The sequence below is a fragment of the Gossypium hirsutum genome, chromosome D09, assembly GCF_007990345.1.
Source record: "Gossypium hirsutum isolate 1008001.06 chromosome D09, Gossypium_hirsutum_v2.1, whole genome shotgun sequence".
Lineage (NCBI taxonomy): Eukaryota > Viridiplantae > Streptophyta > Magnoliopsida > Malvales > Malvaceae > Gossypium > Gossypium hirsutum.
Genome location: NC_053445.1, coordinates 38122612 through 38149850, shown reverse-complemented (window position 1 = coordinate 38149850; position 27239 = coordinate 38122612). Strand labels below are relative to the sequence as shown.

The following is a 27239-nucleotide window of genomic DNA, read 5'->3' as shown; positions in this document are numbered from 1 at the left end:
GGTTATTCTAAGGTTGAGATCAAAGAAATATTTGGAAATATTTAACTAGAGAAAAAAAATGTAATCCTCCTTTTGATGATGATAGAAGGGACATGAAGCATGGCATGGGCATACCTAATATGCTACAGTTGGACGTGATATGATTAGACTAAAATAATTGTGTTTTGTTTGGAGGTATTGGCATTAGGACTTAGAGAAGAATCATGATTTGACATGAGCTTGTCATGGATGGATCTCTTTGAAATTTGGCAGCGATCACATATCCTCCAAGTTGGGTGAACTCTTTAGGTAAGCCTTTTTTTTTTTGGGTAATTGCCTTGGTGATCACTTTTTGGGTCAAGTGAGTTGAGAGGACACGAGTGAGGTGAACGATCTATTGGCAACCTCCTATTCTATGTGAGGCAAAGTTTTTATGTATAACAAACAAGAAACATTTATGAATTAACTCGTTTATGATCTAATTTAGATCAACCTCAAAATAAGTAAAGGGTTAGGGTAATGACAAATCGATAAAGGAAGTATTTTTGCATGTTATCTATAGAGTTTATATTTGGCTTAATGCTTAGGTTCGCCTTAGATTTATATTTGTTTTTCTACATTGGTGTCTAAATTTATTTTTTGTCTCACTTTAGTATTTAAATAATTATTTCGTCATTTAATTGAGTCCAATTTTTATAACGATATTAAAAAATTCGATTAATACGTAACATCAACTAAAATGTGTCATGTGACAATCCAATTATTTAGAAGACCAACGTAGCATTCATGTTTTATTTAAATTAAAATGTAAAAATTAAAAATATAAAAAAAATTAAAAATTTTAGAAAATATACCGTCAACTGTGACCAATGTTGACATTTATTGATCAGTGTTATTTATAAAATTTTATGTTTTTATAAAATTATATATATTTGAAATTATTTTTTAAAAAACTATTACAAATTTTCTAGAACTTATATTTTTGGAGTTTTTTTTTTTCAATTTCTAAGTTAAACTTTTTCAAAATTTTAATTCCTACCATTTATATCGTGCTGAAAATTTTCAATTTTTGTTAAAAATTTTAAATATTGTTTGAATTTTTATAATCTTTTATATATTTCGGTTGTTTTACAAAAAAAAAATATTTTTAAAAATTTATTGTAATTTTTCTAAAATATATATTTAATCTTTTTTACTTTTATAATTTTCAAATTTTAGCTAATTTTGTCTTTTTAATATTTTTTTAATCTTTTATATATTATTTTGAAATTTTAGAATTTACATTTGTAATTTTTTAGTTTTTTTAATTTAATTTTATTTTGAATTATTTATATGTTATATATAAATTTTAATTTTTTAATTAATACAATTTACGTAATATAAAAAATAAAAGAAGACGACGTGACATGTTCCAATAGTAGATATGTTAGTTTTTTTTTTAATATCGTGGATTAAAATGTGTAATGGAATAAAATATTTTAAAAAAATGTTTAAAGGATCAAAATGAGAAATTTGGTATGGTTGAAGGGAAAAGCTTTAAGCTTTTATTTTTTTCTTAAAAAAAATTGTTTATATTTTTATATGGGTTAAATGTAGTTTGCCTTCTAAACCCTTCTAAACTTGCCAAGAAGTACTTTTTTTGTCCTTAGTTGATATTTTAACTTGTATTCCGTTCACATACATTGTCTCAATTTGTTAATAATGTTAATTTTTGTAAGAGTTGAACTTATCCACAAATTTATATTTACAAAATTAATTTATATTTTTAAAATATTTTTAATTTATATATACTACGTATCATACTGAAAGGTTGCCATTAGGGGCGGAGCCAAGGGGGCTGGCAGGGCCCCAGGCACCCTGAAAAGTTTCACCTTTAATCTTTTTATAATTTTAAAAATTTTAAATTTGAATGAGATAAAATTACACTTTAACCCCTCAAGAATGAGAAAAAATCGATTTAACTCTCTAAAAGTTATAAAAATATAGACTATTAAAATGGTGAAATTTCACTTTTGCTATCATAAAAATATACAACTTTATTTTGGCCCCCTTAAAAAATTTTCAAGCTCTGCCCTTGGTTGCCATGTGTTACTATAGAATTGATCGCCGGTGTCACGTTAGCACAAACTAATGTTATTAATGCGGAAGTATCAATTTGAATAATAGAATAAAAATTTAGCTAAGAAATTCAAGTATCAATTAGATAATTTTGAACAAGTTCAGGACAAACAACATATTAATCCTTTTTATATCATGTAACGGGGGATGAGCTTTCCTTGGCCCAATTTAAAATCCCCTACAAACCCTTCTTTTTAGGTTTCGCACAACAAATTCTCGACTCATCGGTTTCAGTTCAGCTGCTCCGTAAGCAATATCTCTCTTACCCCGTTGTCACTTGGTCTTTTTTTCTCTCTTAGATCATTTAATCCAAGATATGGGCATTTTTTTTGTCTATTTATAATTTAATCTGATAAATTGTGTAATCTCGGTTTAATTCTTGCGGGACTTCACTATGTAGGATTAGTGAAATGAAAGCAAAAAGTAGAAATGAAATGGAAATAAAACCTGGGTTTTAGTTTAAAATGCTTAGAAATGAAGTTTCCGTGGTTATCTAGAACATTTTTAGCTTTAACTTTTACATGGTTAAGTCCTTTAGGTTTCCATACCCTGGAGGTTTGATTTGTTTGAGGACATTATTAGATACCTTTGTTTGAAGCTTATGTGATTTTTTAAGTTCTATGAATGCATAGTTATATTGTTTTAATTTGACCATAACCTCCTTGCTTTGAGAAAATTTGCTATGGTGGTAATGTGAGATTTTTGGTTCTATACCCTTTGGTTACCTGATTGTCTATGGTATGCTGATTTTAGGTATTATATAGTCAACTACTATGGCAACCAGAATGTCTGTTAGATACGTTTCTCGTAGGTTCTCGAGTGGGAGTGGGAAGATACTCAGTGAGGAAGAAAAGGCTGCTGAAAATATTTACATCCAGGTATTCATTCTTTTCTGCCCGTTTTCTTCATTTACCATTTGCTTATAAATACCGTTGTTTTGGTGCGAGCTCAGAGTTCGGAGGTTGTGTTAACATTATGATTAATCATTTTTGTTTAAACTACTTTCATTTTGTTTATTTCCTATAGATTTTATTATCTTTCCTAGTTCCTACTAGATTGTTTTTAGGCCTGTGAAGTGTCAACTGTTTATTCCCTAACAGTATTTATTCAACTTGGTGTTATCAATAAGTTGATGATGGTCATAATATTCTCTAGGAGATAGGTACAGTGAGGTTCAAAGGTCTTGAAATGGGGTCGTCCATTTTTGGCCAAGCAGTGAGAAGAGATATCTAAGGTCTTGACTCTTGAGTCTTGACACCATAACTTCCTGGCCTAGTATACGTAAAATGTGACGATGGTTATCTTTGTTATTCTCTTCTTTTTCTCACATCAGAACTAGATAACTTTGCATTTTAGAGGGCATGGATTACTACCTCGGATTGTAAATAATATCTTTGAAAGGGTCTAATATTGGTTTCTGAGTTCACATTCTAGCACTTAAAATGGCAAATATTATAGATTTCATAGTAATCAATGATGTTCAAGGTTTGTACTTCATAATGGTGTATATATGTATATATTTATGTTATGCATCATTGAGGTTTGTGATTAAACCTTGCAAGTTGATCTGTTAAGTGTTTCTCTCTCTCTTCTGCTTCCTTTCCACTCTATTGCCCCCTTCCTTTTGATCTGTTCTGCTAAATGTCCTTAACCAGTGTATTTAATTATTTCTTCTCTGTTATGACTTGATACTGAATTAAAAAAGCTGTATTGTTGCAGAAAACTGAGCGAGAGAAATTGGAGAAACTTGCACGCAAGGTATGTTCTTATCATTGTTATGTTGATCTATCTTGACCTGAAATCTATGGGGTGTGGATTAGATGCTTAAAACAGTTTTTAGATTTTTATTTCTTTTCAATCCTTATTCAGCCTACATTTTTGTTCACACAAGATATTATCCAATAGCTAATGATACTTGCACAAACACTTGTTACTTTGCATGCCTATGCATTGTCTTATACACTCGTACATGTTTGGTGAGTAACTAGGATGCGCAATGGTTTAATGATTAGGGTCATTACTCGTTAGTTATTTGCTTCCCTTTTTCAAATTGTGATGATCATGTGTAGACAGAAAATTTGAGTTTGTGTAAGAAATAGTGGTCAAGCATTCAAAGAACTGTTGAAACATTTCAGGGACCCAAGCCAGAGGAGAAACCGGATGCTGGTTCAGGGGGTGCTGCGACCGATGGTAGCACTACCTCTACATCGGGAACATCTGCTGAGAAAGTATCAACCGATAAGTACCGAAACTACGGGGTTCTTGCTGGTGTTGCAACCCTTGGTGCTGCTGTGGGATGGTATCTCAACTCTAAAGACAAGAAGCAAGAGGCCTGAAATGGGGGTTAATGCGATTGGATTCTCTAGGTGGAACATGGCATGAATGGTTTACCCCAATGCCCTGTTCGTGTGCAAAGTAACTGAAAAATAAAACAAACTTTGTAAAGCAGCTTATCATGTTTTCTGATAACGTCTGTGTTTGAATCAGTAGTGTTCTTGTGTACCTCAATGCCAATCATGGTTTTCTGCATTGTCTTTTAAAGAATCTTTGATGCCAACTGATGTTTTTTTCTTTTCCAAATAAAGGTGTTTGAGACTTCATACCATCAAAAAAGTTGCCAAACATGCTGTCTTTGTTATTTTTGAAAATTGATATACTCTGGCTGCTTCCACCATAAAGCTCCCCCTGATGGTTGCTCATATTTTATCTGCTCCGGCACAATGGATAACAACTTCGGCAAGAGGTGACCCTACCCTTTCTTGACGTGCGGATAGGTTACGTTCTCGGTGATAAGGGGTCATTTTATGTAATACCTCGTGATGGTCTGCATTTTGGTTGAAGTGGTGGTGGGAGAGGTAACACAATCCAAAATGAAGGATATCCAAGGCTTATGGAAATTGAAATAATAGAGCACTTTTTTCCCCTGAAAAACCTCCCTTTGCTTTTTCAAGGTCTAATTTTATCACCATTAAACCAAAATTTTCTTTCTTTTGCTGGAATGGTGATGGTGATATAAGATGTTTATCACCATTAGGTCATTTTCTCCCTATAATTTGAGAATTAGGCGTTAGTACTTAATATTTTCAATTTTTTTTTACTTTTTAATTTAAAAATGCTAATTTAATTATTATCTAGTATTTTTTTTGCCAATTTTTGTATGTTTATTTTTTATCAATTATATATCTTTTCAACAATCTAATCAACATGTTAATGTTCCATTTTAATTTTTAAATTGAAAAAAAAATATCTTTTTTTTTTCTTATTAACTTTAAATTTTAATTTTTATATATAAAAATTAAATTTCAAATTTTATCAAAATATATATTTTATTATATTATATATATGTGAACTTCAAAGGTAACTGTCAAAAGTGATTGACATAAACCTTATTTAAAATTTTAAAATTAACAAAATTATGCAATTTAAATATGTAATTTATTAATTTATTTGAACTTACAATTATAAATATTTTAAAATAAAGTTCACACTATATTTATCTACTTTAAAATGAATGATTTAAATATGAAATTTTATAATTAATTTATTTAAATTTCAAATTAATATATCTATTAATTATGTTAAAAAAATTAGTAAAATATACTTAAAAATTAAGTTATTAAATTCTAAAGTTTTAAATTAATTCTTTTGGGTAAATTTTGTCAAAAAATAAAAATAAAAGTTGTGGTGCATACTGCACACCTGGAAAAAGCTAGCGGGACCCAAAACAAGAGCTGGATGGTTGAACTTTTGTCTTGCTCTGTCTGCTTAAGTTTTACTCTACTCGGCGGCTGTGGTTTGAGGATTGAGAATCGAGATAAAAGAAATGGAGAAGGGAAACAGGCAAGTAGTTGTTTCAGCATTGCAATTCGCTTGCACCGACGATGTGCCCACCAATCTCGCCACTGCCGAAAGGTTTCTTTTCTTTTTTACTCCTCCTATTACTTCCCATTTGATTAGATTTTCTGGGTCTTTCATTAATTTCGAATTGTATTCTCTGATCAAACCTATATTCTGGATTTGCTTTGCTACTCTTCCACTTTCATCTGTTAAAAAGTCTCTTCATATTGGTTTTGTGGTTTCTTTTAGTTAATTCTTCCTTTAGTCTCTATTTGATTGAGATTTGGAACTGTGGTGTAAATTGTTTGTTTGATTCTTATATGAGAGTGAGCCTATTTACTATGTGGTGAAGAACCGATTAAAGAAAAACAAAGGATATAGAGACTGTTCATGGTTATAAATTGTTTTCAAATTTAATTTGGTTTCATTGGAACTGTCCAAGTTCGAACTTTGTTGGGTTTTTAAGCTAATGTTATTACCTTGGTGTTTTTTCATGCATAGTCACTCTCATGATTCATTTTGAGCAACAGTGAATGCCTCAATTTACTTATAAGCATAAGGCTATATGCTTTTATCTACACAGCTTTGGTGGGAAAACTCTAATTAAATTTCATTAGCTTATTGGTTTAAAGGTAATCATTTTTTGGCATCTGTTTTCCGATACATTCTTTTCTTTTTCCTGTTTTAAAAGAAAAGATTTTAGATGGGACATTTCACTTTAGCTCTTTGTATTTCTTCACCAAATTTGGGATATTTGGTATTCACAATCTACAAATTTTAATATTAGCCTTAATTAGCAATAACTATCACGGTTCTTAATGCTACATTTCCCCTAACCAGTATCTCATCTTTTCTTAGGATACATGTCCATTTTGCCTTATTGTTGTGTTTGATCCTTTCCATTTTGGAGTTTTTCACTTGAACTAAGGAAACTGTTAGCAATCTTGATGCTTATTTTCCTTGGTTCTAGGTCTTTCCGTATTTGGAATGTATTTAAAAATTCTTGAATGCCCCAATTGCTTGCATATACAATTCCCATAGATATTGTCTGCTTGCAGTGTCTAATACACACTGTGTGTGTATGTCCTGAGCAGCTTCTGAAGCATATGTATGAGGTCAATGTGTTATTAGGATTTTTTTCCCTACTTCCTTGGAGTTTCAAAACCCCTTTTTGTTAAACCATAGTCATATAAAGCAAATACTTGAACTGTATTGATCTGACTTTCATCTTTGTATAAGTCACTACTTGTAATTAAGTTGTTTTCTGGCTCCTTTTTTTATTGAATCTGTGCTTTATGCGTGGTGTAAATTTGAGGTTAGTGGAGAAGAAAATGTAAAGAAATATTGGCTTATTTCCATGAAGAGCTAATTGATGATAACACATTTGAGGAAGTTCAGACGTGAGAGGCAAAGAGAATAAGAGAAGTCACTTAGTAAAGGATGCCATGTTGGACAGGGAGGGAAAAAAATAAATGGAGCATGATCATGAAATATTATGCATGCAGCTTTCCTCATGTAGTGGGGCATCGTTTGTTTGGCTATGGTTGTCTTTTTCTTTTTGTGTGTGTGTAACATACTCTACTTTTACTCTCTAATTTATTGTGATATTTTGCATCATTTCCCCATGCTTTTTGGTAACCTTCTCTTTAGTAACTTAAAATGACTCTCCTCTACACAGGCTGGTTAGGGCTGCTCATGCAAAGGGAGCAAATATCATTCTTATTCAGGTATGTGCTGTTCAATTTTATAAAATTGGGCACTCATAATGTTTTCAGCCTTTTCTTAGAGATGATCTCTCTCTCTCTCTCCTATTTTTGGGAGGTATTTCAATTATATTGTGCCTAGTAAATGCTTTTTTAGTCTAAACCAAAATTTCTTTTCTATTCTTTTTTTGGCTTTGTTTATTGCTGATGAAATTATTACCACTCCTCAACTCTAATACACTATCTATCTTTCAAATGCTGAACAATATTCTTAAACAGTTAACAAAAACAATTGAATGCATGCCATAACTAAATGATGCTAAGTGGCTGGAAAATAAATTGATACAGAAAAGAAAAATGGAAGGAAAAATTCATACCTCTCAAGAGTTAGAACATAGGAACCAGAAACAGATTGTGATGTTAAATGAAAATCAAGATAAATTTCTACATTAACTGCTTTTAATGAAGAACATAATGCTACAGCTGTGAAATACTGGCTTTCCAAAATGGAAATTTGAATAGTTCATGACTCTAATTTTAATGTCACTATCTAATTTCTCTCATTTTCTCCAATACATCTGAGGTTCTGTAATTGGTAGTATAATAGAAGTAAGCTATCCAAATGATTCAAATTTTTTCTACTGATTAATTCCTTCGTATTTGATTTAGTTTAGCTGCTATTTTTGTGTATTTATTTGTCTTCAGGAACTGTTTGAGGGTTATTACTTTTGTCAAGCACAAAGGGAGGATTTCTTTCGGCGTGCTAAGCCTTATAATGATCACCCTACCATTAAAAGGTAAAATCACTGCCTACTGACTGACTTCTAAAGTGAAGTTGATTGGTTGCACCAATGCCTTGTTTTCTCTTAATAAGAACAACTAAACTTGCTTTGAATTGCAGATTCTAGTTATTTACTCAATTCAACTTGTTTTTGTCTACTATACGCTTTCAGGATGCAGGAACTTGCAAAAGAGTTGGGTGTGGTGCTGCCAGTTAGTTTCTTTGAAGAGGCAAACAGTGCCCATTATAATTCTGTAGCTATCATTGATGCTGATGGGACTGATCTTGGACTGTACAGGAAATCTCATATACCTGATGGACCAGGTCTCTAGAAAACTTAATGCTTTACACCTTCAATATGATATAATTCATTTTGATTTTGGCTTTGATTATTAAAATCGAGTTTCCACCCTCTTCTTTTAGGATACCAGGAAAAGTTCTACTTTAATCCGGGAGATACGGGCTTTAAGGTAGGTACTTAGTAAAACCTCAGTTCCTCTGATGCTAACATTTTTCATAAACTTCAAGTTTTTATGTCAATTGTCTTTATTACTTAACATGTGGATGCCATTGATAACAGGTTTTTCAGACCAAATTTGGAAAGATTGGAGTTGGTTAGAGCTTCTTTTCCTTTTCCTTTTAGACAATTCTTCTCTTGATATTGTGAAGCCTGCAAATTTTTTACAAAATGTTTCGTCTGTCACTTGAATGAACCAATGTATGGTTACCTTATATTGTTGCCGTTACAGTCTCGGTTCTGGGGCTAGAATGTGTTGGCAACATAAATTACTTGCAGAAATGTGTGTTTATTTCATCAATTTACCTGCAAAGCCAATATGCGGAAGACAACATAAAGTTATTGCTTGATTTTGCATGTCAGCAATATGTTGGGATCAGTGGTTTCCAGAGGCTGCCCGTGCTATGGCTTTGCAAGGTGCTGAGATATTGTTTTACCCTACGGCTATTGGCTCTGAACCACAAGATGAAGGACTTGATTCTCGTGAGCATTGGCAGCGAGTGATGCAAGGGCATGCTGGTGCAAATGTGGTAAGTGAGAAGACTGGTGAACTAAAAGTTCCTTTTCAATGTTACTAACTTTTTGTTGCTTTCATGGTATATTATGATATGATCTTTGAAATCCAAATTTCCCGTTTACATTTTGATTACCATTTCATTTCCTGTGATCTGATAATTATGTTGGCTAGAGACATTATGTATCTGTTGATTGTAATCAAGGGCTTAACCAGCCCGATTATTATTCTGTTATGAAATTTAGAGAGGAAGGGTTAACGGATATCATGCTTTATATAGGTACCTCTGGTAGCTTCTAACCGCATTGGAAAGGAAATAATTGAGACAGAGCATGGGAAGAGTCAGATTACGTTCTACGGCAATTCCTTCATAGCAGGTATGAATTTGATGATTCTTTTCTCTTCAGCGATTAGTCATATTATATTCATCAACTTTACTTTGTCCAGAATAAGTCTAAATATCAATATTTCCATTCCAGGACCAACTGGGGAAATTGTTGCAGCTGCTAATGACAAAGATGAAGCAGTTCTCATAGCACAGTTTGATCTAGACAAAATCAAATCCAAAAGAAGTTGCTGGGGTGTGTTTCGTGATCGACGCCCCGATTTATACAAGGTGCTTCTGACATCAGATGGAAGCAAAACTTCATCGTGATTCAGAGCTCCCCTTTTGCTTATCATCACTATGTTGTCGTGGAGATAATCAGTGAGTTCCCTTCCATGCCATGTATTTGTTTGACTGCAAAGAACGAAATGACATATATGTAGGCAAATTTCCATGAATACAAAATTAAGAATATCAATAAGAAGAACCGAAATTCTAACACTTATCAATTATAGGATGCTAACTGGTAACGTTTTGCATCCTGAACCATTTATCTTAGGTCGAACCGGGTGATCCATATGTGTTTTAAGTTTGATCCTTCTGCTCTTTTATGATTCTTGGGTTTTTCCATAAGGCATTTTGCCATGGAAGAGGATTTCATGGACGTCACATATTATAGTTTTTACCTTACATTTAATGGATAATGAATCCCCTTATTTGATATGTTGTTCTACTTTTCTCTTTTCGAACGTCCAAACATTTCCTTGAAAAATATCAGACTGGATCAGTGGGTTGAATCTGCTGAACTTGAATAACTTGATTTAGTGGTTTAAAATTGTAAAATATTAAAGAAAATCAAACTGGATTGTTTTGATTTTTAGGGCACGTTTGGGTCGCTGTAATGGAATAGAGGAGTAATGGAATAGAGCTGTAATGAAATAGAGGCGTAATAGTAATTTAATAGTTTGGTTGAATCTAATGGAATAGAGGCGTAATAGTATTCTTATATTTGGTTAAATGGAATGATGTTGTAATAGCATAAGGAAAAAAACTAAAATGACTACAATACCTCTTAGTAGAATTTTTTTTAGGTAGATGATTATTGTTATTAAATTTTAATAGGATTATTAATATAAATAATAAATAATTTAATCTTATTTTAACATAATTATTATTAAATATAATTTAATAAAATATATAATTTAATAAAATTTTTAATATTAAATATTTTTATATGAATTTTCTAAAATTATAATATATAATACTATAAAATATAATTTAACATAATATAATTATATATTTGGACTATATAATATAATTTTTTTTTTGAAATTCCAGATTGGGCTTTTATTGATTAAAACATTCAAACTATTTGGAATAGTCCAAAACAAACAAACTAAAGCAAAAGTCAAAAAAAGAAACGGGCACAAAGTACTCGGCCCAGAAACAGGTGCCCTCACCTAAAATATCTAGATATTAAAAGAAAACTCTAGAACCAGCAATTAATGCGCCGATCCGTTGCCCAATCAGAAGCTACTGAAATCTGTCATAGCCTCACCCTGTCATTTCAATTTCCTTTTGACGATCTAGCAGATCATTTCTGTTTCTTTATTGCTCTGAAAACTTTCTCTCTTCCAAACTCCATCTCTCGATGCTTCCCTAATCTGGTTCGCTCAGCTTATCATGCCGTGCTTGGGTCTCTGCATAATCAGGAACGCCCATTTCCAGGTAAAATTCCTCTCCTCTTCTTAGCATCTCTGTTGCAAGGATATGTGCAAGGTTGTTTGCAGATCTTGGTGTGTGAAGAAATCTGATATTTTAAACTTCTAGTATTTTCTGTTGTATATCATAAATATATGCCCCTACCATTGATCTGTCATGATCCTTTTTGTTGCATTTCTTGATTATTGCGAGGGAATCTCCTTCAAAAATGAGTGCCTGCCAACCATGGTCAACTCCTACTTGGACTGCTTTCCTACAGGCAATTGCTTCAGCAGCAAAAGCAGATGGAACTCCATTGTGGATTTCTGAGCAGGATAAAAGAATTTTTCCTTCCGAGTCTCTGGTCACAACACCTGAGGCTGACCGGTTCTGAATCTGATTATATGCACCATCAAAATTAATCTTTATGGATTCCCACTGTGGGTGTGTCCATCTCTTATTTCCTTTCATTATTTCTGAGTTTATTTGTTCAAGACCAGTTAACTCAATGATGTAATTACTAACAAAGTTTGCAACATCTATTCCATTACTAACTTTGCCTTCATGTATGTTTCTGTTTCTGTCTCTGTCTCCCCATATGGCCCATAGTGCACAGCAAAAGAGTCGACTTTGATTTGGGTTTAACTGCTCTAGCGCCCAGGTGAGCCATTGTACAAAATCCTCGCTTTGATACATCATAATGTTCTGAAATGATAACGTTTTCCATACCTCTCTTGTAACAGCACAGTCACGGAATAAGTGATTCATCGTTTCAGCTCCTTCTCCACATCGGGGACACCTTGTGTTGACTGCTAATTTCCGGTGTTGTAGATTTACCTTTGTAGGCAGATAGTTCCATGATAGCCGCCATATTGTGATCTTTATTTTTGTTGGTATATTCAGGCTCCAAAGTGTTTTGTAAAATTTTCTGTAGAGGTTTTATACAGCATAAGCTCTAGGATTATCAGTCGATCTCTGTAATAGTTGATAGGCACTTCGTACCGTGAATTCACCCGAGTTCTCCCCTCCCCAAATAAGAAAATCTTCATGCGGTGATCGTGCCAGCGGGATCCTGAGAATTCTTTCAGCATCTGCTTCAGTGAAGGTATTGTTAATCAACTTTGCATTCCAGCTTCTACTATTACTGTCGATTAACTCCTTTACTTTAGAAACGCGCATAGAATTAACTCCTGACGACAATTTAAAATTATCAGAATCTGGAATCCAAGCATTAGTAATGGACATCCTAGAACCCGTTCTCACCTTCCAACAGTGCCCTGTTATCAATAAGGCTTTGGCTGCCCAAACACTTTTCCACACATAAGAACAAGAGTTTCCTAACTGGGAGTTTAAAAAATCATTTTCAGGGAAGTATTTGGCTTTAAAAACTTGCGCAACAATAGAACCCTGATTATTCATAATCTGCCATCCTTGTTTAGCCAATAATGAGATATTGAATTGCGCCATATTTCGGAAACCCATACCTCCCTCCTCTTTAGGCTTACACATACATTCCCATTGGCACCAATGTATCCCTTTTTTGCCTTTTACTTTTTGCCACCAGAATCTGTCAAACAGTTTTTCTATCTCCTCACAGAAAGATTTTGGTAGCAAAAAACATGCTATCGCATAAATAGGGATTGCTTGAAGTACTGCTTTAATGACAACTTCTTTGCCTCCTTGAGATAAGAAACGTGTACTCCAATTATCTATCTTCTGTTTAATTCTGTCCTTTAGATTCTGAAAGGCTTCCTTCTTTCTTCCTACCATGCTTGGCAGTCCAAGATACTTTTGTATATTAGTCGAGCACCTTATCCCCAATTCAGTCGAGATTCTAACTTTATCTGCTTCTGTCGTATTTGAACTAAAAAAATTGAGGACTTGTTAAAGTTCACACATTGACCAGAACTAATCTCATATTTCTTCAAAATCTCCTTTAAGATTCTTATTCTGTCTTTAGTCACTTCACGAAACAATATGCAATCGTCTGCAAATAATAAGTGTGAAATTGTCGGACCTCTTCTGTTGGCCTTTACTCCTTTTATCAGCCCTTCCCGTGTTGCGATTCTGATCAAAGACGAAAGTCCTTCGCTGCAAATAAAATAAAGGAAAGGACTAAGCGGAATACCTTGTTGAAGTCCTCTGCTAGGTTTAAAAACTTTGCCTCTTTTACCATTTATGGAAACTACATAAGATACTGTAGAGATACATCGCATAATTAGTAATACCCATTCCTCTGCAAATCCCATACTGACTGTAACTGCCTTCAAAAAACCCCATTTGACTCTATCATAAGTTTTACTCATATCTAACTTTAACGCCATGAGACCTTATTTCCCGTTATGCCTTTGACGAAGTGTGTGTAAAACTTCATAGGCTATTAAGATATTATCCGAAATAAGCCTCCCAGTAACAAAAGCACTTTGAGCACTATCAATACATCTTCCAATAACTGCCTGCATACGATTGGCAATAGATTTGGCTATGATTTTATATACTACTGTGCAAAAGCTAATGGGTCTGAAATTGGCGAGATTGGTAGGATTGGAATATTTCGGAATGAGAACAATCTCTGTTAAATTTAGATCTTCAATATCCTTTCCATTGTTCAGAAACTCCAAACAAAACTTCCCAACATCTATACCCACAACATCTCAGTATTTTTGAAAAAAATAATGCCGAAAAACAATCATAACCAGGTGCTTTGGTAGGTCCCATACTTTTTACTACACTAAAGTTCTCTTCTTCCAAAAACTTTTCTAAAAGGGCTATGTTAATATCTGAAGAAATGTTGTTGATACCTGATAGAAAGATGAGATAGGTCTCCTATGCCATTAGATACTTTGTTGCACTTGCATTTATTTCTGATTCCTCATAGATCCCCTCCCCATCATCTGTATACAACCTGCTAATTGTGTTGATTCGTTTTCGCATTGAGGCATATTTGTGGATGAAAGCTGTATTTTTATCCCCCAGCTTAAGTCAGTTAGCCCGTGCTCTTTGCTCCCAGTACATTTCTTCTTTGTCAATCTCCATATTCAGATGTATTCTCTTGTCAATAATCGTTCAAGCTCTTTTGTAAGTTCTCCGGTCAATCCCCTTTTTTTTCCTTTATTGAATTGGCCCATCTTGTCAGATTGGTCTGTAATCTTTCTATCTTTTCAAAAATGGATCCATTTGATGATTCCCATGAACTCTTTATCTCATCTTCAATCGTTTTCTATGTAGTCCAGCATGCTTCAAATTTAAAAACTGGGATTCTCTTCAAATTACTTTCAGTACTGGTACTAATCAAAAGAGGACAATGATCCGAAAATGAAGACGTTAAGTGGTGTACATTGCCTGTTGGAAAAAATTCCATCCATTTTTCATTTGTTACACTCCTATCAAGTCTTTCTCTAATATTTGTTTCCGGTAAATTTCCCCTTTCCCATGTATACCATTTACCCGAGTATCCCACATCAATAAGAGAACATTCTTTTAGAACTTCACGGAACACTTCCATCCTTTTCTCCTCCCTCAGTTGACCTCCCATTTTTTCAAAGGAATAAGCAATTTCATTGAAATCTCCACTTACCAACCAAGGATGCTCCTGTTCCTGTCCTAAATATCTTAATAGATACCATGAAGCATTTTTATTCTGTAAGGGGATCCATAAAAGCCGGTGAATCTCCATTCTTTACTAGCTCCTTCTTCCATCAGCACATCTATATGGTTGGTTGAGAAAGTTTTGAGCTCAACTTGAACCGCCTCTTTCCATGCTAGGCAAATGCCTCACCGCGAACCTGTTGCATCTACATCTATCCCAGTCATAAACCCACACCTCCTCCTAATTTTCTCCATTCGCTTTCCACTAACCTTAGTCTCCACGAGGAAGACCAATTGAGGATTATTTTGCTTCAGTAAAAATCGAAGCCTTCTCATTGCCCGTGGACTCCCCAATCAACGGACATTCCAGCATATGATTTTCATTGCGACCGGTCGGCTTGCCTTTTGGCAGCCGCCGATTCATTCTGGTTAGGTGATTCAACTAGAAAATTGATATCCGTCTACTGTGTTAAGTCTTGATCGCCAAATTTCATCCTTTTAATTGCTCGTTCCTGTTTCCCATTTACACCGTAATCCTCCTGTACCAACTCTTTCCATTTTCGTTTCTGTAGCTTACTCTCTGCCTCATACTGTCTCATCACATCTATTTGTTCAACTCTTTTCAACCTAGCTTCCATGCCCTGCTTTAATAAATTTGCGTTTCTATTTTTTGTGGTTTTTCCATTTGTTTCTTCATTCTGTTGTATCTGTAATCCTGCTTCTAAAGTTTCCAGCCAAGCATCCTCCTGTACTCCTTACATCATATCGCTCCTTTGTTCACTGTTTACAACTCCTGTATACGAACATTGCACTTGTAATTTTTTTTTGATAAATCATTAAACTTCAGACTCTCCTTCCCAATCAAATTTAATTCTGCTTTTAATGCCAAAGAGTAAGGTGGATCCTCTCTAATTCTAATTTTCTCCGCAGGTGTAAACAGTCTTGGAGACCATGCCCCAGTTTTCCACATCCAAAACCGAAGGTTGGCAATTTTTCATACTTTTTCAAGGATCCAGCATTTATTCCCATTCCCTGTTGACACAAATATACCTCTACGAAGTGGTTTTTGCACATTGAGTTGTATTCTAAGGCGACAAAACTCACCGTTAATTTCAGATCTGATCACTCCACCGAACGTGACCCCTACAGCATGCAGAAGATCCTTTTTATCAAACTCTGGTAAACAGGGTCCACTTTTAATCCAAAACAGAGATGAAACAAGCGTAATTTGGTCTCTCGTTGTCGGCTTAAAAATCCGGTCAAAAATAATTAAATTCTTCCTAAACAACCATGGTTGGCCTTCCATCACAGATTCTAAATCATCCTCTGTTTCAAACGTTATAAAAAAAAGATTTTGCCCCACCAATTGAATCTCAAACTTTTCCTTCGTTTTCCAGATACTTTTCATCTGTGCTTTAAAATTATCATGATTATAAGATTTATTTGTCCAAACAGAACAGATCAGAGAAGGTTTATTGTTTGGCTCCACCATCGAGCTTTTGACCGATAGTTGAGTAAGTTCCTCTTCTAATGGGGAGATCTCGTCTCTCCCAACCCTGTTGATGCCACCACTCTCCATCATAAGCCACAGCAGCCACTGTTTTCGCTAGGACACCAAGGATTGCACTCTTGGCTTCTAAGGTTTTCCTCTATTCTATTTTAGGGTTCTTTTAATGTATTACAAGAGTCATACTTACTATATAATATAATTTAAAATAATTATTATTAAATATAATTTAATAAAAATATATAATTTAATAAAATTCTTAATATTAAATATTCTTAAATGAATTTACTAAAATTATAATATATAATATTATAAAATATAATTTAAAATAATAATTATTAAAAATATAATTTGGTAAAAATATATTATTTAATAAAATTCTTAATATTAAATATTCTTAGAATTTACTAAAATCATAAATACTATAAAATATAATTTAAATTAATTATTTTTAAATATAATTTAATAAAAAATATAATTTAATAAAATTCTTAATATTAAATATTCTTATATGAATTTACTAAAATCATAATATATAATACTATAATATATAATACTAGAAAGATCAATGATGAATGTTCAAGTTTCGATTAATCAATCAATTCATGATTGTTTTGGTTTCGAGAACTTCCTTGCCCTGGTTATTATATTCGTTCTTTGTTTCACTTGATCCTGACATTAGCATTCTACTTTCTGGTTTTGGGGTCAACCATTTTCAATCTCCACCTTAAAATAATCTGACAAATTCCAAGGAAGAAAAGTCTAAACAATAAAATCGACATATGAAATTATATATTTTATCCCAGTTATTATGGCTCATCCTTTTGTTATAATCAACAGACACTTACAATGTTCAACTGCTGCAGGATTATTTTAGAAAGGTGATAATAGTTGGCTATAAAATTGCAATGGCAGAAGCAAATGTCTCAATATCAGGGGGAAAATAAAGGGTAAATAGCTCCAAATCTCTGTTGTTTCAAAATCTAGCTAGATATAAAATTCAACAACTCAGTTCAAACCATGAAAAATAAGACAAATTCAAAAAAAGGGTAAAAAAATGTCTGGGGTACTGAAAATAGCAGAGCTCATACAACCTGAAAGGTCTAGCTCACTTCCTACCACGAACCTTCAATGCTTGCCTGTTCCTCTTCTTGACACCAGACTTGGCTACCTTTAGACTCCTGTGCACAGCACTCAACGTTGCAAGGGCTGCTTTTGTTAAATCTGGCCTGTAGTAGTTGTCTGTCACCTAAAATGTTAGAGAAGCAACTTAATTATAAAAGCAGACTAGAAAAGCACCTAAAACTAGATTATCTGAATATCTGTATATCATAGAAAGATACATTAACAAAATCTCAGAATATCATTGAAAATCTATAGTAATAACAGCACAAAAACAGTGCACACTTGGCAAGTTCACACACTAAAATTCAGCATAAATATACATATTATTGCCCAAAGCTAGCAATATAAGCATTGAAATGACATTTTATAACATTCAAAACTCAGAAGCCAAGCGTAACAAGTAAACTTCATAGAAGAACCCAACAAATAGATCCTTCTTACATGTTATTGCTTCATCACTGCAAGATCTTCCAGGAAAATTTATGCTTGAATGGCAAGTAACTACACCTTTAGACAGACAAATTATTATTTAACCAAGAAATCCAACAAATTTTACCAGTTCATAGACTACACATTAAATATAAAAAGCCAACATAAAAAAGGCTTCCAACATGATCTTAGACAAACAATTTCTTTCCACACATAAGACAACCTAATCATTAGCAAATTACCAATAGCAAACCCAATAAAAGAGTAGAGAAATGAGTTTCAGAAAACACTAACTATTTACCTGGTTTTTGACCGCCTTGGCCATCCTGGGGAACTCTTTTTTCATGAGTGACTTGTGAAGCAAGGCCGAAGGCTTGTTCTACTTCTTAGTCTTGGTGGTTGCTAGCAGCATAGACTGGTCTTTGCCCCCACTTTGAATGGTGATTGTTTTCTTGTTTGCCAACCCTAAAATTACAGAGTAACTCAATTAAAAAACAAAACGTACAAAAATGTGCAAAACATGAGAAACGGAGGGGATTAAATACAATATATTAGACAAACATCATAGCTTGTTAGTCATAAATTATATCTTCTCCGATTCTGACCATTCGAAAGATAAAAATAATAATTTTATTCTACATTTCGTTAGAGTTCTAAATTAATTAGGATTCCCCAGAAAATCCTAGAATTTACTCAGATTAAGGTAAAATCCATTCAATTTTTCAAGAAACCAGATCCAATTCTAAGAAATACCCAATATTTCCCTTCGTGTTTCCTCGATAACTACGAATTCATATATAAATAAGCTGCTGCTGCACATGCAGAAAATACCATTTCTGCCTCACTTATAAAGAAACGAAAAAGAAATGAAACAGAAAATAAAACTTCAGATCAAATATCCTCAAATGAAAAATAATAGTAAAAAAAATGAAACTTTTGGATCAAAAGAATACCAGAGTGTTTGTAGGAGTGGAGGTTGTAGAGATTGTTGGGCTTTTTGCTGAACTGAAGGCTAGCAGTTCCTCTTCCAAACTGCCTCACCAAAAAGCAATTGTTCTTCTTCACTACCTCCCAAATCAACTGTCCGGGTGCCGATACAAAAAATCAAAGATGAAGAGAAAAATCAAAGAAAATACAAAAAAAAAAAGATAGAGCATATAACTTGTAGGTGGCTTTCGGGTTGGGAGGGTAAAACAGGGCTTAGAAATCAGGAGGGTTAAACGGAAAGCTAAACTGAGCTTTTGGAAGGGAATAGAAATCAGAGAATTTTGAGAACAGAAGCGTAATGTAATAAGCCGCATTACACCCAACCAAACCACGGAATAGGTGGGGCCCACGGAATATGGCTGTAATGGCATAACCATTACACCCGACCAAACGTTACCTTAGGGTATTGGTTTTATACTTTTTAACAGAAAATTAGGTTTTTTTTAAATATGTTTTGCATTATTTTCATCTTTAGTTTTTTAAATATAAATTTTTAAAAATTATTTTAGGATAAAGTACACTAATAATCACTAAATTTAGGTTAAAATAACAAAACAGTTACTAAACTTGAAAAGTTACAATTACTGAATTTTAGAAAAATAGAAAACCAGCCACAAACAACCATTTTCTATTACGTCACTAATGAAAAGCAGACCTGTCATTCAACTGGCCATGTTGGCATCCTAGTTGTCATGTTAAATGGCCCCAATTTAAGAACCCTAACTGGGCAGTAGAAGAAGAAGAGAAAAAGAAGAAGAGAAGAGGAAGAAAAAGACCATGGGGAAGATTTACAGCGAAGGTTAGAGATCCATTGACAAAAACTAGGGTTTGGCTAGGGACCTTCAATTCGGCTGAAGAAGCTGCTCGAGCCTACGATGTGGTGGCGATTACCCTCTATGGAAACAAAGCGAAAATGAATTCCCTTTTAACTCCTCTGATTTCCCTGCTTTGGGAATGGATCGTGATCATCGTCGAAACAACGAAGGCTTTATCGCCAACGACCGTCGGTTACATCAGACGGGCGACAATTATGAAGATTCGGAAGTGAACTGGCAGAGACGACGAGGAGTAGCATGAGTAGCACGGTGGAGTCATTTAGTGGTCCAAGACCAACCCAATCATCGTGAAACCTAACAGATTTTGAGGCAGTTTTGATACAAAAGGTTATTTCAAAGGTTGAAAGATTATCAATACAAAAGGTTAAAATAACTTATTTTTTTGCCAAAAATAGTGTTAAATGGTGAAACAGTCTTCTTCTCTTCTTCTACTGCCCAACCCAGCCCATCCCATCCCAAATTTCAATCTTCCCTTTTTCTTTTTTATTTCTACTCGTCCCTTCCTTTCACCCCCAAATTATGACTTTTCGGCTGCTCATATCCAATGTAGCAAGTTAACTAGTCACGTCATCTGTTTTATTAGGCATGTAATTGAAAACGTTAGTGAGTGACTGATTTGTTATTTTTTTTAAAATTTAGTGATTGAGTTAAAAGTTTAGTCACTGTTTTGTTATCTTATCAAAGTTGAGTAACTATTGACATATTTTACTTTATTTTTATATTTTGTTTTGTTTTTTTAATTATTATTAACATATTTTTTAATTATTCAACATTGTTGAATAATCCAATGTACCTAGTCAAAATTTTTAATTCGATTTTTCAACCAAAAAAATCATTGCATTCCACCTTATATTATTTCGGATATTCAACAATGATTAACCAGAGTGGCATGAGCCACATATGTTTGTCACAAGTTGACCATAAAATTTTGGTATTGATTGGAGCTAAAACATTCGCATATTAAATTTATATAACATAAGGATAAATTATGGATTTAGTCATTTATGTATATTTAAATTATATTTTACCCATTAAATATTATAAAACAATTATTGATATTATTCATTAACATTTTAATTATTAAACTGTTTACTGCCATTAACGAACTGTTAAAAACTTTTTTTTTATCATTTTTTCCTTCTCTCTTTCATGTAAACTTTGTTCTTTCTTTCTATTTTTTTACCTGTTATTTTTCTCTCTTATTCTTTCTCCATTCTCGGCTTCCAAAGGGAGCTTTTTAGAAGCCACAAAGATGCTAAACAATCATGTTGTTACATTGGTAACGATAACTAAACGTGTTCAGTCACTAAAATATAATTTAAACCAAACATAAGTGATTATTTTTGTAGTTTACCTAATTAATAAATAATAATATTTTTATAAATAAAATATGTTAAAAGTTTTAAATATATATATAATATTAGTTTAAAATTATGCATTTTTTAAAAGCATTGTTTTCTTTCTTCTCATATTTCAACTCTACCTAACAATGAAAAGAAAGAAAATTACTTTTCTTTCTTCTTTCAATTCTTCCTTTCCTACCAAGCACATCTATGAAAAGAATATATATATATATCATTCTATTTTTCTACTCTTATAACTTTCTATCTTTTCAATTTTCTTCACATTTTACTAAGTTAAGCCGGTAAGATTGCCACTAGTGCAATTGGGAGATGATAGAATATATGCCTTAATGACAATTGGATTGCACTTGGGATATATGAATTAATAAAGCAAAATCGCATACTAACAAGTAGTATTGCAAGGGTTTTCTTTTGTGTTAGTACGAATAACATACAAGTTGTTCAAATTGTATACACCTAGAATGAGCTTGGCCCGAACCTAATTTGGCCCGGCCTACAAACAAGTTTGACTAGAGGCTAACATATGTCAGGCCTTCATGCATTGGTTGTATGCAACCAATTCTGTAGGTTGAAGTATCTAAGATACATGAGGATAACAATGGATGTATGTTTTGATAACAAGTTCACCAAACATGACTCGCTATGAGGACTCCACTCGATAGAACCACTTAAGTGTCTTGGAATAAGCTCACATGGCCACTGTACAAAAATTGGCCCTTTGACTTGAGATACCAAGTCATCTTATATGAAGAAAGGTATGCTTTACAAAAGTTGTGGATTCAATCATTGAATCAAAATAGAAAACATAAGGTTGAAATATGTTATTAGTCCCTATACTTTACAAAAGTTGTGGATTTAGTCATTATACTTTAATTTGATCAATTTTAGTTCCTATACTTTTTGAATTGATCAATTTTAGTCTCTTTTTAATTTTCGAATTTTGAAATTTTAGACCTGAACCAAACAGTAGCACTTAAATCCTTTTGGTTAAATTTAATTACTAGTCATGTACTATGCACACAGTTGTAGATTTAGTTCACATTCTCTTTGTAACACCCCTTACCTAGATTAAATAGATAACCTGAGCAATGGATGTCACATTAGGCACTAATTCATTGTTTGGGAGAAGTGGAGTAATACCATCATTATCATGACCACAAGTTGGGTGTTGTCCTGACAACGCCTTTGCAATTTCCAAATTTAATTCTAAACATCTCCAAACACATTCCAATCATTTCCATACATAAACCCATCATTTAATCCCATGAAAACACCTCAAAAACCATTTAATTCATCGTATACTCAAAGCATAATTCAATTAAATCCATTAGGCCATAAAAATATTTAACCTACACAAAATGCATTCACTAGCATCATTCTACATAGACTTAAAAATACCTATGTACATGCTATAAAATAACACCAAAAGTTTGATTTCATACTCTCTTCCAAGACTTGTAAAGTGATGATATGTGTAAATGTCAAACCCTCGATGAAAAGCTTTTAGACAATCCTCTACTTACACGTTGGAAAAATAATGTGTTAAACTTGTGAAAGTTAAGTACATCAAGAATTAAACTTACTTTTGTAATATTAAATTTATACATGTATGTGCAATAAATGTAACATATTAAGTTAGAACTAAATAAACTTCAAAAATTAGGTATCTCAAATGTTCATACCTTATATCACTTACCAATTCACTATGAGATTCACTTACCACTTTATGTTTTGCCCATGTAGACTCAACAAAACTAGTAGGATATGCGAAACTAAAACTAAAATCACTAGAATGAATGTGCTTATCACTGTAATGCACCGAAGTGCATAGTCGTTGATGTAACACCCCTTAGCTCGACCAAATCGTTAGGTTCGAGTCACCCGATGTTACGATCGTTGTCGGAGCAATTACGGGCATTCATATGCTTTCCGACCAATTAAACATGTAATTCAACATTAAAATGTATTCACAACATGATACACAAACATATTTGGGTCTCAAAAGAGCTTACGAAAGCTCCTTTGCTAACCTGAATATAAATATGACCAAATTGTAAAGTTTTTAAAAGTTCTAGACCGAAGGCAGGACCTTAAGTTTCCTCGTCGTGGCAATGTCATCATAGTGAGTCATGTCACGACGTCACTCACTGTCAATCGACATCAAGACGTTAAAGACTTCTCGTCGCGATGTTTCATCTGTTTTTTCCAAAATGCATATTCAGTACCTACATTAAGCAATTTCAATTCATTCCAAACATGTTTTCATCCACATTCAGCAAAAATAAGGTTATTCAACTAAACCAATTAACAACCAACTCATGTATAACTAATCAATCAACCATATAATACCTTATCATCTAATTATTCACCTTTAGCTATATATACATGACCATTACACCTAATCCTACCAAAATGCCTTCAATTTTCAACACTACACAGTCATCTTACCAAGTGAAAGCCACCAATTCAAGAGGATAACATGAATAAGTTAAAACACAACATACTTATCATAAACATTATCATTTCCAAAACATTTTATTCAACATAACCAATTCAAATGGCTTAATTGATGGCTTAACACGCCAAATTAATCAAAAGCAAAATCATCATTCAAATATCATTTAATCATGATAAAGGATCAAAATGGGAGATTTTTGACATATTTGGCACTATGGTATCTATACCCTAGTATAAGTATCAATACCTAGCATTTTTCAAATCGTTTTTCAACAAATAGATTGCCAAATAGAATTGATACCTGACTAAAGTATCAATACTCTTTTCATGGTACTGATTCTTTACAAAGGTATCGATACTCTGAACATTTTTAAGGTTTTACAAAAAGAAATAGAATCGCAAATTGGTATCAGTACTAAAATTAGTATCGATACTTTATATAAGAAGTATCAGTACCATATGCTAGGTACCGATACCAATGATACATGAATGATTTTTCTAACATTGAAGTTTAAAAGGGGTATCAGTACCTTTTCAAAAGTATCGATACTTGATCTAAAGTTTTGAAAACTTTACAATTTGGTCTTTTTTCATGCTAAAGTCTACAAAAGAGCTTTCGTAAGCTCGAATTTAATTGTGTATCATAATGTGAATGTGTTTATGACATGATTGAATGTTTGATTGATTTATTTATGGTGTATTTGATTGTAGTTACTTTGGCAACGAATGTGGCATCTTGTTGCTCGGCCCCGACGATCAAGTCGGATAAGGGGTGTTATGTACACTTAGGTTAAATTAGATAAAGTAAAATTCTTGAGGTATTTACACAACAAAAGCTTGGATGAGCTTTCTTCTTCTTCCGTTGACTTTTTTGTTATCTCCTTCCCTTTATCAACACCTTAATGATCACTTATTTTCTTTTTCTCTTCATTAGCATATCACATATACACAAGATTTAATATCAAAACTATGACTAAATATCATTTCCATGCATTTTTACTTAAAATAAACATGATCATTTCACTAATTCATGAAAATATTACCTTAAACCCTTAGGGTTTCACTTGAACTTAAATTTCTTTCTCCTCCTGCATGAACACCAGTTGCCTCTACATGAAACTAAGCTTATTATGGGATTATTCTATTGATTTTACTAAAAATATATGAAAAAAATTGAAAAACTCAAACTTGAGATGGTCGAAAATGGTGGGAAAAAAAGACTAAAATGAAAGGAAATAAATGTTTCCTTTATACATATGGTGAGTGGCATGAGAATGAGAGAATGATGATGATAAATCTACAAGTTTCCATAATAAAATCTACTTAAATAAATAATTAAAATATTAAAAAATAATATAAAAATCTATCCATCATCATTTTAATCTAACGGTCCTAATTCATGCTCAATTTCCAATAGCATCTAATGGTTTATATTTCACAAACAAGGATTTCTATCATAATTATCTATTTATGGAATGATCATTCCATCCACGGTTCTTGATACTCTCTTGGAATAATTACACTTCTAATCTTTCCCTTTTCCCTTCAATTCAATTTAATTATTTCTACTTTTAATTTTCACAGTTTTGCCCCAATAATTTTCACACTCTTACGATTTAGTCTATACTCCGAATTTATTTCTCTCAACACACACTAGTATTCAATTATCTTCTCTATTAACACAAATAAGATCTTATTTTGTTTACTTTGAAAATTCTTATTTATTTCTTCCATTGGTTAAACTCAATAATCTACTTACATAGTTTAAATCACAAAAATTACTTAATATATGAAGCATTACTTAAACCCTAAAAAGATTTATTAGAAATTTAGTAAATAATTCGTAAAAGATTGAAGAATTACTTAATACATAAAATGCAGAAAGGTTTCAAAAAAAAATATTACTTAATACGATGACAGCTTTTCTAAAAGATTGAGTAATTTAATTTCTAAAAACTAAAGAATTACTTAACACATAGAATGTAAAAAAAAAATTCTAAAGCATTGAAAGAATACTTAACACATGAAATGTTACTTAAAATATGAAAAGATTGTTAAAAAAATTAATTAATTTAACCCGCAAAGAGGTTGCACCTCATTATAAGCATATTAAGGAGCTAATGGTATAAACCCCGTTAAACAATTAAATAGCTAATGAGGTCTTGGCTCAATTGACAAAGATGAAAGTCTTGAATCTTGAATATCAAATTTGAAACTCATCATATGCAATATGCGTAGGTCTTTGAATCTCATGATATTGTGGGCAATGGGCGTCGAAACCACCAAATATAAATTCCTACAACAAAAGAATACTAAATAGCAGTATAGAGCAGTAGGGTCGAATCCACAAGGACTGATTATTCAATTTCGCTTTTTTTCTTGTGACCAGAATTATTGTCGCGGTACAATCGTGCCCACAACCTATGCGTTGCAAGTTGAAAAAAAAGGGGGTTTAAGTTGATAGAGTAAATAAAATTAATAAATATGTAATGTAATAAAATGAAAACAGATTCGAAATTGAAAAAATAAACTTAAGCAAATAAAATAAATGGGTAAATAAAATATTTTAAAGCTTAACTTTAGCTTCGGTACACCCCGAACTTGAACCGATCCTTGAAAGAAGATTTTTCCTTTCAACCAATAAGTTGGTTATAACGATTAAAGACGCCTCAAATGACTAGTTTTTTCTCTTGTAGTCGGTTCCAGTATGACCTGCAAATCGACCATTGTTGAATTTCTAACCACGTGACATGTGCTCATAATTTAAGACTTGGATAGCCTTGCGATCTAAAAAGCGCAACTCGAATTAACGGTTTCAACCGTGTGGGTCGTTTAAATCCGGTCACAATCTCCCTTGACGGAATCCAACTAGCTTTTCCCAACTGAACACGCCAATTTATTCGCGGGATTTTGAATACAACACGGCCGACTCAACTTCTCAACTGTACGCCAAAAGACTCCAACCCAACGTGCGCTTTTTGAGTTGAAATCGAATAAACTTTAAGGGACAAATTTGTACTATCTCATATACCGGAGAGATAGCGAATACCGAATTGCAAAGTATTTAGTATGGGTTCATAGCTCACGATTACTTTCTTAGAGCGATAACCGGACTAAGGCTAAAAAGGAGAATAGTTAAACATGAAATAAATCATTCTAGATGGTGAATGAAAATGGATTTAATGGGAATTATGGAAGTTGGAGAGGGAAAAGGGCTTAGAAGGCAAATAAGCCAAAATGTTGAAAAAATGAAAAGGAAAAATAATAGCAGAATGAAAAGCAACTGACGCGGGAAGTGGAAGGGAAAACAAAGAATTGATTAATTCCTAAAGCCAAGTTTGTCCAGTTGGTTATATCCTTTTCTTTGTATGATTTTGAATTTCAGCACATCTACTTTATTCTTGATAAAAAAAATTCAAATCTAATAATATTTTGATAATTAACTAAAAATAAATACATTAAAAACACAAA

At 32.9% G+C, this 27239-nt stretch overlaps 2 protein-coding genes, 1 long non-coding RNA gene, 1 other non-coding gene and 1 pseudogene across 4 annotated transcripts; 3 read left to right on the top strand and 2 right to left on the bottom strand.

Annotated features, from left to right (window-relative positions):
* Nucleotides 1–2143: 2143 nt before the first annotated feature.
* LOC107891528 (uncharacterized protein At2g27730, mitochondrial) lies at nucleotides 2144–4710 on the top strand. The gene is made up of 4 exons (XM_016816361.2): nucleotides 2144–2343; nucleotides 2851–2975; nucleotides 3817–3855; nucleotides 4233–4710. The coding sequence occupies exons 2-4, from the start codon at nucleotides 2871–2873 to the stop codon at nucleotides 4431–4433; spliced, it is 345 nt and encodes a 114-aa protein (XP_016671850.1). The 5' UTR covers nucleotides 2144–2343; nucleotides 2851–2870; the 3' UTR covers nucleotides 4434–4710.
* A 1050-nt stretch (nucleotides 4711–5760) lies between these two features.
* Nucleotides 5761–10275, top strand: LOC107891527 (N-carbamoylputrescine amidase). The gene is made up of 9 exons (XM_016816360.2): nucleotides 5761–6009; nucleotides 7613–7661; nucleotides 8343–8434; nucleotides 8591–8742; nucleotides 8842–8888; nucleotides 8999–9032; nucleotides 9299–9465; nucleotides 9730–9826; nucleotides 9929–10275. Exons 1-9 carry the CDS (start codon nucleotides 5921–5923, stop codon nucleotides 10102–10104), a joined length of 903 nt encoding a protein of 300 aa, XP_016671849.1. The 5' UTR covers nucleotides 5761–5920; the 3' UTR covers nucleotides 10105–10275.
* A 577-nt stretch (nucleotides 10276–10852) lies between these two features.
* On the top strand, nucleotides 10853–16429 carry LOC107891525 (uncharacterized). The gene is made up of 4 exons (XR_001682245.2): nucleotides 10853–11919; nucleotides 12085–12136; nucleotides 12219–12580; nucleotides 15994–16429. It is a non-coding gene; the product is annotated as an uncharacterized lncRNA (long non-coding RNA).
* Nucleotides 16430–17479: 1050 nt separating this feature from the next.
* On the bottom strand, nucleotides 17480–19228 carry LOC107892562 (60S ribosomal protein L28-1-like; annotated as a pseudogene).
* On the bottom strand, nucleotides 18071–18160 carry LOC121221548 (small nucleolar RNA R24). Its single transcript, XR_005918939.1, has one exon. It is a non-coding gene; the product is annotated as a small nucleolar RNA R24 (small nucleolar RNA).
* Nucleotides 19229–27239: the final 8011 nt, after the last annotated feature.